The sequence below is a fragment of the Chinchilla lanigera genome, unplaced genomic scaffold, assembly GCF_000276665.1.
Source record: "Chinchilla lanigera isolate Chin_1 unplaced genomic scaffold, ChiLan1.0 scaffold00125, whole genome shotgun sequence".
NCBI lineage: Eukaryota > Metazoa > Chordata > Mammalia > Rodentia > Chinchillidae > Chinchilla > Chinchilla lanigera.
This window is the reverse complement of record NW_004955526.1, coordinates 4,437,452-4,449,476: the sequence shown is the minus strand read 5'-3', so window position 1 is coordinate 4,449,476 and position 12,025 is coordinate 4,437,452. Positions and strand designations below refer to the sequence as shown.

The 12,025-nt window shown below is 37.4% G+C and overlaps 1 protein-coding gene across 1 annotated transcript in view; it reads right to left on the bottom strand.

Annotated features, from left to right (window-relative positions):
- Nucleotides 1-12,025, bottom strand: part of Lama4 (laminin, alpha 4) — a gene marked incomplete at its 5' end in the record, with an annotated part of 135,423 nt that overhangs the window by 16,334 nt on the left and 107,064 nt on the right. Inside the window, 6 exon segments of the mRNA XM_005409785.2 lie at nucleotides 48-235; nucleotides 5,206-5,359; nucleotides 6,149-6,313; nucleotides 7,302-7,435; nucleotides 9,815-9,952; nucleotides 10,394-10,532. Coding sequence (XP_005409842.2) covers nucleotides 48-235; nucleotides 5,206-5,359; nucleotides 6,149-6,313; nucleotides 7,302-7,435; nucleotides 9,815-9,952; nucleotides 10,394-10,532 — 918 coding nt within the window.

Below are 12,025 nucleotides of genomic sequence, written 5' to 3'. Positions count from 1 at the left end.
GACAGAGCACTGAATGAAGTTTCTGGAAGTACAATGTGCTACTTTACTTTTCACCAAAATCTCCTTTTAAGTGTTCAAACTCCTGGCGGCTGTTGGCTGTCCCTCCATACTGATAGGCGTGCTCTATCGCTCTTGGGCTGCTGGACAGGTGGCAGTGAGAGTCCCGTGGCGCATTCTGCTCTGGGAATTTCAGGGCAACGGGGTCCCATGAAGGTGCATCTTTACTTTTCCCTCCCTATGAAAATAGGAAACATATCCAATTAAAGGATAAGAGCCATATACTAGAAGCAAAAATTAATTTTTGATGTCTTCACCATTCATAATAATCAAAATGGATATTATTTGTGTTTTTTCATTCATGAAATTGAATTTATAGAGATAACTGCTCTATCATTTATTAAATGCACACCTGAAATAATAGTGGAAAATATAAAAGTTGACCACAAAATAACCCTGAAAGAATCAATCAATAAAATCCTCATATAGGCAACAAGATTACTTTAACATAGACATTATTATTACTTATATATGCTACCTAAAAAGTTAAGACACTTAACAATATCTTCAAAATACATTTTTGGTGATAGGACATAGCAAGATCTTATGAGACAGGATGAACATAGAACAACTTTTAAACATTTGTGCACTTCAGCTTGTACTGCTCATGTTAAAATTTAAAGAGTTGTGAAAGGCTAATATTTCGTAACAATTTAGACTTGATTTCTTTTTTTTACAAAGTTTATTTGAAAAAGTAGAAATGAAAAACAAGAGAGAAACTGCTTCTTCAGAGAGAGCTTGAGCTGAGTAGAAGAGGAAAAAACAAGATAAAAACACACTTTGGAGGACACAGGGCAGGCTATCCTGAGGAAAGCCATGATAGCTTCGTCTTAATTTCTGAAGAAAAATAAAACTAAATGCAAATCAATTCAAGCATTTAATAATTTATTCACTTATTCAAGCAAGTATTTATCGAGGATCGGGGGAAGGGAAAAGGAAAGAAGTCAGTGCTTTGCGTGCCTTGCGGGGGCACCACATGGTGAGAAACAAAATGGTGAGAAACCGGTCCTGCTTTCCACAGATCTAAAAGTCAAACTGGAGAAATAGGCATGTAAGTAGCAAATTGGAAAAACAGGTAGATATCTGACAGAAAGGACCTGAAGTGATGTGCTAGAGACTGAGTTTTGTTTTTAGGTGATAAAGAGCCACACAGGTTTTTAAAGAAGGGAGTGCCCAGATCTGACCCGGTTAAAAATAAGAGATTGCAACAAAGGAAGGGATTATAGGAAAGAAAATGTTCGGCAGCAGGAGACAGAACGAAAGCGGATTAGATGAGGAAAGACAATTTCTGGTTCAGGATTTTATACGAACATACATTTTGTTTCCCTTGTCCCAAATTCCCACTGAAATGCTGGAATACACGTGGACATAAACCCACAGCATAATCCTAGTACTCAGGAAGTCTGAGGCAAGGGATCTCAAGTTCCAGTTCCCCTTGGGCAACTTAGCTAGACCCTGTCTCAAAACAAACAAAATAAAGCAACAAACTCAAAAAACAAAAAATAATATCTGCAAAAGAACTGAAAATCTAGGAGTTTTGTCACTGGCAGAACAAATCAGTGTGTAATTTATGGAAGATATAATGCATATTAAAAGACTAAAAACAAAACAATCTCAAATTGGCAAAAGACAAGACCTCCAGAAAAGTCAGTGTTCCAGCCAAATTCCAGAAACATCCTCACAACCCACAGGTGGTGGGTAGAGGGACAGTTAAACAAAGGGCAGACCCACTGTGAGGTAGAATACCCCGCTCCCAGAGCAGCAGACCCTCCGGTTGGGTCCTAGAGAGGCAGAACCTCACAGTCGTGTTCAGGTTAGAGAGAGGGAGACGGGGATTGAAGACTAACACATCCCAAGAGAAAGTCCACCTTCCTCCCACAGTTCTCTCCTCCCTGCCTTACATGGTCATCAGAACACAGAACCCGATTCACTGCTGCAGAAGCGAAGTTTCTCTCTCGGATGGAGAAAATACAGAGTTAGCAGTAGTTTTGTGTCCGCACCTTGGTTTATAAATAATGACCAGAGTATTAAGCCATGAATGGGCAGAATATGCTGCAGTGAGGCTGCAGGTGGACCCTTTTCCTTTAATATGCTTTGAGAATTTCTGTATAAACCCATGCTGTGTTTCAACTGTGACAGAATCTTATAGCAGGAAATATGACCTGAGGGGCCCAGACAGAAATGCTTTAGACAGGGCCTGGGGAGTTGGGTGAAAGAACAGGATGGGAAGGGGGTTATGAACTTTTCCCAACACTATCTGCACCCTATTCTCCCTTTTTTAGAGGGGAGGATCTTGCTCTTTCTCAATGAAGGCATCTACTTAGTCATGGAAGAGTGCAATAGTGAATTAGACTCCCGGAGATCGGCAAAGCATGGGGCCATTTGGAGCACAACAGTCTCACTGACCAGCCTTGCCTTCCCCTGGCTCAGTGTAGGAACACACAGATGAGTAGTGTTTGTACCTTATCTGCTGTAAAAGTGAATAAACTATATCTTTTATATGGAAACCAAATACTTGAAGTCTTTTATGTATTATGCTCTTAATGATCAAAAGGTCAAATTATAACTTAATTACTTCAATACCATCAGAGATTGTTTTCTATCCTAAAATGGAGATATATGTGGAGATTCTCATCCAACCCTACTAAACTCTGATTTAAACAACGTAATTTTCCTTTTCTGGGGGCCTAGTAGTTGGAATCACAACCAATTTCAATTTAGCAAGTTTTTGCTCTTCGTGTGTCAGATAGCAGCCAAGCTAGTTGAAGTACTGAAGAAAATGTGTTACAAGGACTGGGGAGATCTTACACAACGCAAGGCAAACTAGCATAGCAGGGTACCACCAGGGGCCAGGAAAAGGAAAGCTAGAACCATGGAACTCCTTTCTGGAGAATTCAGCTTTGTTTCTTACTGTGTTTGCTTTCATTCTGCTTTCTTTGCAGGACAGGTTTTTTTTTTTACATTCTTTGTAGAAAGCAGCTTTCTTTCTCTTCATGATTGACACCAAGATTTACAACTGAGGCTAGTCTCTCTGAGCTGTGTTTCTCAGGAAGAGAATCTCATAGTCCATCTTGGTTCACATGGTCTACAATGGTCTGATTACCTCTATCTGCAGCAGGTGGAGGTAACACCCTAAAAGACAGGACCCACCAGGTGGTTAAGGGACCAGCTCTTAGAGCAGACACTGGTTGGCCAGGTACCCTGTAGGACAATTAGGCTGGATTGGAAACTTGCTTGGTGTGAGAGCCTCAAGGGATTAGTAAAGCACACTTCTGGGTTGTCTAGATGGGCCATGGAGGCGTGACCTTGGGAACTGCCTGGTTCCTGGTCCCTGTCTCTATGACACTGTTCTTCCATTCTACTTCCTGGTGGCCATGAAGTGAGAGGATTTGCTTTAGTATGGAAAGCTGACCAATATATTCTGTACTGTTATCTATTACTACACATAAGTGCTCATTATTACATTATAAACCAAACGAGAAGTTCTTTTCCCAATTAAAGTTTAAACAAAAAGCTATTAAAAATTTAAGCTTGGAACATAATTGGAGAGACAGGTATTCTCCAGTACTCACAGATCATTATAAATCAGTATTAGCATTTTAGAAAGTAATTTGTTTTGATCTAATAATTCTACCTCCTGGAATCTACCTTAGAGATTTATTCAGCAATATACTCTAAGATTCATGTTCAAGGACTTTCACCTTCATAAAAAGAGTAAACTGGAAAAACTAAGAGTTTATTAACCTAATAAATGAATTATAATGAGTGCATAAAGTGGAATATTAGGAAGTGACTGAAACTAAAGTATTATAATCCAAAACCAGAGGCTAATGGTTTGTTTGGTAGCTACTGAAGCTACACCTAGCTAGCCTCCTGTGCCTTAATGTAGTTACATTAAGCTTCACAGCTATATTTTTCACTATGAAAACAAAATCAAGTACTAGAAAAAAGCAAAAGAGACCAGCAGTACTTGTAGGAGGCAGGATGCAGGCTGCAGCGTTAAGTTGGTGTCAAGGTCGGTCTCTTCGAGCAGATGAAAGGTGAGTGATCCCAGAAAGAGGAAAAGTTGTCTATGTAGATATTTGGGGCTGGGGCTGGAGATTTAGCTCAGCAGCACAGTGCCTGCCTAGCAAGCATGAGGTCGTGAGTTTGATTCCCGGTGCCAGAAAAAAAAGAAATAGATATTCGGGGGAAAGTGGTCCAGGCAGAGGAAAGCTTGAATACAGATCCTACGGTAGGACTGCATGTGGCCGACTTCAGTGATTGTCATGAGGCTGCTGTGGGGAGGTGAGTGCATGGGGGCCTGGACCTCATAGGGTCTCTTAGGAACTGTAAGGATGTGAGCTTTTCCTGAGTGCAGTGGGTGGGTCATGTTGATTAGAGCAGTGACATTTATAAGGGCTGGATGTTGTGTTGAGAATAGACTCTGGGAAAATGGTGAGTTGTGTGGGGACTACGGTAACTCCCATGAGAGATGATGGTAGCATAGGCCAGGATGGGGGTCCTGAAAGCTGAATGCATTGTTAGATCTGAACCATGAAAGGGGTGGGGGTGTTAGAGTGAAATGATGAGAAAAGTTTAGGGCTTTCATTTGTAATGAAGACAAATAACATGTACACTAAGAGTGAATGAATGAGAAAGAATAGTAGCCTGAGAATGGAACTTTAGAACAGAAGATTTTGATGATGAAGCAGATCTAGTTGATGTCATACACCTATGCATGTGAGTGGTTGAATAGAAGGTCAAGCAAAGAGGAAGGAACTAGGGTAACATCACAGACTTTAATAAATTCCAGACTTTAATACATTTGTGACAAAAGCCTGAGATTGTGGCATGAAATCAAATGGTACTAGAGAATTATAACACTAATTAATATATACACAATTTGCTAAGAAAAGAAAAATTTTAATGAAAGATAATTGGGAATATGAATAAGCATCTGATTAAAAGGATATCTTTAAAATTAAGAACAAATGTAACAAAGTTGGTAAACTGGAACATCTGACACTGCATGAATCCTTTCATACATATACAATTGTAAATTGGAGGAAAATCTACAAAGCAACTATGTCTAGAATTGTGTGCTTTGACATATGAGGGCAATGGGAAATTGCATATGTGGGAAATTCACACTGCGTTATCTTTTACCTTTTTATTCTGATTTGGCTTAGGCCTTGAGGAATTTTTTGCTTTTTTGTGAAGGAGAAACAATGGTGAAGACTCAATGGGACACTCATAAAGAGAAGTATGGACCTTCTCAGAATACCGCTGGAAGTCCTCAACCTCCACATCTTTGTCCAACCTGTGTTTGTGAGCAAAGCAAAAATAACATTAAAAATATTGTTCAGAATTATATGATAAAACTATGCCAAAGAACTTCAGCAATTGAAATGCATGCATGTGTGTGTATGTGTATGTGTGTGTGTGTGTGTGTGTGTGTGTGTGTGTGTGATGGGTTTTAACCTGTCATCTTAACTATATCCTTGAAATTATCATTCAACCAGTTAATTAAGAACTCTATGCCTGGCATACAGATCCTGGCTGATAACATCTTTTCCCTGACCACCCTGTTTAATTACTGAGGCCACCTATGTGTTTTTTAGTCTATTAAATTCTTCCTTTGCTTGTTCTTGTATTTAAGGAGCCCTCATTTTCTTTGTTAAAATCTTAGATTAATGGCTTTGTTTAAAGTCATGCATTAAATTAAGAAGACTTTCTTAAATTTTGAAGAAGGATTTTCAAATATACCAGTAATAGTATACAATTAACAATAAGTACAAAAATAATTGCATCTAATATTTAAGCCTGTTGTGTGGTTTGTTGTGCTAGTCAAGGTGCTTTCTGCATATTATCTCATTTATTCCTACAACAAGTTCACCAAACAGATACTATTGTTATCTGCATTTTTTAGATGAAGAAATGGTTTACTTAGTGACAGTCATACAAAAGTAAAATATCACACAAACCAAAATATGTTAGCTGCACATGCACATATAAGCTTTTATTTATTACTCTCTAATGTTAATATTTTTACTAGTGTCTTGATCTTCTTTCTCATCACATAAATTCATTGATAGTAAAAACAGTATACCTGGTAAAGTAGGCATTACTTATGCAGCCAGTGAAGTTGGCGTACTGGGGACTGATGGGTGAGCCACCGAAGTAAAACTTCTTTTCACTCGCTTGATTCTGTTCTGCTTTCCCTTTGGTAGGATTCTTACTCCCAAGTCTGCTTTTATCTACTACTAGTTCATACCTGCAAAAGAAAAACCTCTTCACAAACCACACTGGTACCATTTTACCTTGAGTTCTGCTCTAGGGTGAATAAGCAGCTTTTCCCATGGACTGAAGTGGAACATCTGCTTATCTAGAGGGCAAAGAACGGCCAGGCCCCTCACAAGGCCCAGGATGGCTGAATGTTTCTACATGAGGCAAAGGTCCTCCACGCCAAGACTGGACTTCAAACTCCTACAGCAGGAAGGCCAGATGATGAGTCGTGCACATTATGTTTTGGTGGAGAAAAATGATCATACCCCATGATGCTCATTTAAATACATTTCTGGGTACCATTTTTCATCACAAAGCACACTGGATGGTTTTACTCTTTACTGGAAATGCAATCCAGAGAAAACCCACAAATGGTTGTTTTTGATGGATGTCCACAGAAGTGGATATAGAAGAGCAGCTGTTTACAATAGGGGTTTATTTTCCATTTCAAAAATTTTCTTAGTATGAAAAACTAATTCAGTATCACACAGTTCGAAAATAAAGTTAAACCTTTTACAGTGTGATCACAAATGTAGTGTCTTCAAATATTTAATTCAAAAATATAAACATGACCAATATTTGCTGAGCTCTTCTATGTGCACCTTTCTGGCTGTCCTCAGTGAACAATGTGAGGAGGTGCTGCCCTCAGAGAGGTTACAGTTGATCAACATTATTGGAAAAAATACTCCTATGTTCCTGTGAAGTAACTTTATGGTGACTTTCTGGGCATATCTCAAAATTTAATAGCAATTTTATTCAAGGATGAAATATAAGACTGCCTATATTTGAGGCAAACACTATACCTCTGATCTATATCACCAGCCCTGCAATTTTTTGTAAGAAGTTAAGTTGTTCTTTCCATCACTTTTTAAATATCAGGGAAGAAAGAGAATAATGAATTATTCATCATGGCACTTGACAGAATCATGGCCTACGAACACGGATGTAAAAGGAAGAACATAAACGTGGAGCTGTACCTTGTAGGTGAGATGGAGGTGATGATGAAATGGGGCAGCCCATCGTGGTACCGCTTATCTGATGACTGCACCTTGGTCCCCTTCACATTCATGGTGACGGTACCATTATCCAGAGAAATGGAAAACACGTCTGACTGAAACGCAAATGGAAGGGTTTCAGTAGGGAGTCCAGGGGCCCCAAATGGATACATTTTCAACACTGGTATCACTTAAAGCCACGTGATGTGCAGAAAATTTGTTTGTAAATCATTTCTGTTAACAACAAGAAAAAGCCCTGCTTTGCTTGTATTGGCACTGTTTATAAAATTACACGTTTTAATGGAAAAAAGATATTCATATATTTTGAATATTTAATTTTTAATTTTTTGGTGATTTTTAGGTGTTCCAGGATCAATTACTTTCCACTTCAGGAATTTGCATCACTCTTATTAATCCCTTTTGAAAAGAAAATATTTGAATCTGTCACTAGATGAAGAGGCAAGAGTTAATTTGTTAGTTGGGTTTTTGAGAATGCTTCATTTTCAACCACAGGGACAGAAGAGAGATTTCAAAAAGCAGAAGTTACTTCTTTTCCTGAATTTGTTTATTGCTTGTCTTAAGATATTGGCAAATGACACTTTGAGTTCTATCCAAAATGACTACTTTTTGTAACCAAAAATGTTATTTAGCTAACCAGGGTGAATCTGAGGCAGGTTTTGGGGCAGAAGTCTTCAAAATGCTTCAGGTTAATCCTCACAGATACTGCTGATTTAAATGAAAGTAGATGTAAATGTGACATAGAATGATATTATTATTTCATAATAAATATGAAAAGTAAAAGCTGCATTCATAGTTACATTGTGGCCTGGCCCACAGAGTATATACTGGTGATGACCTTTTCAGAGATATATCATATCTTGGGGTCAAAAAAACTTCTACAGAGGTTTACTCTACTTATAATGTCTTTATAAACTGAGCTAAAATGTTTTATAGCAAATCCAGAAGCAGAGAAAAATCTAAATTCTTCCTATAAATTAAATTGTAAGTGTGTTCTTCACATACAGAGGTCCTTAGCATTTGTGTGTGTATGCTGTGAATGCTTTTGGCAGTTTGGTGATACACGTGGACATCTTCATAAAATAATATTTATAAACATACAAGGCAATATATTTAGGCATAGGAAGGAAACCAAGTATACTGATACATGGTTTTCAAAATATTAAAACAATATATCTGTGATATAGTAATGTATACTTCTTTATTGAGGCATTAATAAGGTCTAGTAGAAGATGTAATAACTTCTACAATTTGAAGTAGAAATGATCAAAAATGATATTTTCAGATATCTGTGACAATTGCAATGTCAAATGAAAAATATTTGTGTTTCTTTAAATGACAAAGTTATAGTTACTGTTAATACCTATAATGTGTTTTGTTGCCACATTAGTAATTGAAGAAAATGACAAATTTCATTAAGAAAAAATAAAGGTGTAATTTTTACCATTCAAGGTCACAGATTCCCTTGAATCCTGTGAGAAGTGGGCCTATGAATCCCAGGTTAAGAAACTCTAAGGAATTCTTCTACATTGTAAGAATCCTTCTACTTTTTAGGAACCCTTCTACATTGTTGGTGGGGATATAAGTTAGTACAACCAATATGGAAATCAGTGTGGAGATTCCTTAAAAAACTAAAGCTAGGAATTCCACTTGATCCAGCTATGCCCCTTCTAGGTATTTTCCTGAAAGAGTGAAAGACATTGTATTAAAGTGATACATGAATATCCATGTTTATAGCAGCACAATTCATAATAGTTAAACATCAGAGATGGCCTATAAACCCACCAATAGGTGAATAGATAAAGAAATTGTGGCAACTTGAGTCATTTGTAGGAAAATAGATATACCTTGAGACCTTGATGTTAAGTGAAGTAAATTAAACACACAAGCTTAAATATCAAATGGTTTCTCTTATATAAGAATCCCCAAAATATAAATAAAGAGCAACATAAAAGGTAGATAATAGAGAGTAGGGAGATCTTCTTCAAATGGGAAGGGGTCAAGAGATGGAGGGAGAAGGAAGGGAAGGGAGCAAAGGGGATGAAAGAAGAATTGAGAGCTGTTATGTCTATGTACCAAGTCCTCAGTAGGAATATAATCATTGTGTAATGCACACATATACCAATAAAAATAATATTGAAGAAAGAAGAAAAGCAAAAGAATGGAGACAGAGGAGAGTGGGTGAGGAAGGGAACTAAAGGCAATCAAGAAGTGATACGTATGTGAGCTGATTCCCCAAAACGAATGTAGTTATTATGTATCACAAACCTATACTGATAAAAAATAAATTAGGAATGTTGACAAAAAAGAACTCCCGTTGTACAATGCACATATCTCCTAAAGAATTTGAAATGAGGCATTCTGTTATTGCACGGAGTCAAAATCTGAATTGGAAATCTATTTAATATGAATAAGTTTGTTTTTAACAGACCAAATGATTGTCACAAGAAGTTTCCTCAGATGAAACAAATACTTACCCCTGAAGCATAATAAAACAGTAAGCCGTTTGGCTGTAACGTTCGGAAATTAAAGCCTCCTTCGAAGCCATCAAAGAAAGATATTTTCTGAGTTGAAGCAATGAAACTCTGTCCATTGAAATACGCTCTACGAGATATCTATGTGATAAAAAGTCAATATAGTGGTTTGGATAATTAATAAATGTTTATAATGTAGATTTCCCATACACAAAGGGCCTTGATTCTATATAAAGAGTTTCTGGTTTGACTTCTGGTCTACCCTGGAATTCAGTCACACCCAGCCTTCCTTCAGTATTTTTCTAACACATGGGGTTTTAGCTTCTCCCCTTCATCCACGCTGAGTGACAGCAGTGCTCATCTACCTCTTAGGCTTTGATGCCCTGCCTACAGCAAACTGAAGCAAGTGCACAAGTCACACAGGAGCCCCACACCCCTTTCTAGCTAATGATTTTTCTTTCTGCTGATGGCAGAAAGGAACCCAAGATGTACCAAGGATTACAGAAAAGCTGAAAAGGGTTTTTCCAGTTTTTGAGAGCTTTGTGTCTACTTATTTGAAAGCTTTTGAGGAATGATACTTACAAGAGAGTCTTCTGGGCACCCATAACCAACTCCTAGGGTTTCTTTCTGCTCTAGTAAATTGAAATCTTTCTTTTGGAACTGGAAACCCTTCATGCATCCTCTGAAGTTGATATCTAGGGGAAGGTGTCCTCTTAGAGTCCTGTGAAAGAAAATCAGTCTTCACTGACAAAGCCAGAATGATGGTGGTGATGATTCTTGTCTGCATGTGAAAGCTTTGGAATATGAGCTTATTTGTAGTAGTTTTACAATCACTCATAGTCTCATGCTTCTTTGATAATGAAACTGCAATGTCTAATCTTTGCCTACAAAGGAGTTTTGTTTTGCTCAAGACAATCTATTTACTTATTTATAATTTCAAAAATCCTTTAACTTTTATTACTGTTTGTCATTTTAACAATTCAGTGAGATAGATGGAGATGCTATTATTTTACTTTTAAAGATGATTACTTTAAGCCATAGGGAGCTGATGTATTGCAGATCAATAATATTAATATCATGGAAATTAGAAAATAAATCATTTTCTTATGTAACAAGAGGTGAGTTAGGATTTGAACTCAGGACTTTAATCCAGTTGGACTTACTTGTAGCACACTTCATCAAGTAAAGCTAGAGGATTCACTTAGTGAAAGTTGGTTGCTTAATTAATTAATTAAAGAAAGTAAGAAATTCTTTATCCTTAACATCAGAGATGGCATTCAGCTTAATACTATAATTCTTGTATTTATTATGCCTAGTACATGGAGATGCCCAGGGGCACTTAATTGGATATTAAATGAATATGAAATTGGTTATGACCAAATTACAAGGCCTTCAGTGTGTTTTAGATGAACAGTGGACAAACTAATAGTTCTGCCATGTTCTGCTCTGTCAAGATCAGTCCTGAAGGACTGCGCTGACAGACTGGGGTGCATGTAATGGCAAACATGATGGCTAAACGTCCCCCATGACACAGCTGAAGGCTGGCAGAGGATGTTGAGCATAGAAAGGAAGCTCAGGAGCCTTTGAAAAATAGAAAGCATTTCACCATGGGGGCGGCATGGGCTTTGTCTCAGAAGAGTATGAGCTTCATAACACATAAAGTGATTAAGTTTAAATCTTTTGCCTTATAAGGCAATCATATCTACATCATTAAATTTATTCAATAAAATGTGAGGGCTAAAGGAGAGGGGTGTTTTGTAGTGGTTGGGGTAGGATTCTACCAGCAATTTTAAACCTGTTTGAACAAATTCCCTGCTTGGAGATTTTTTTTTTTAAATGTCGAGAACTTATTCCCAAACAATTAAAGTATTTTAATTTACTTTAAATTAAAATAATGCAGTCATAGATAATGGTATTTATAAGAGCTCTCCAGACAATGCTAGTGAGAACTGCTACACTAGGTTATCTTCAAGTTGCCTCTCAGTCTGTTTGTGAATTTCACTGGTTAATTATAGGATATTTGTAATACAGAATAATGACAAGGAATTGCAGCATGGTATAACAGACCTTAGTTAGTTCAATCCCTGTAACCCTCTCTCCCTTTATCTCCTTCCCCATCCCCTCCCCATCTCAAAGGATCAGCCTTCTAGTTTCCTATCATCTCTCCTTTCTCTCTTTCCTTCTTTTTTTCTTTTCTTTCTTTCCTTCTTTTGT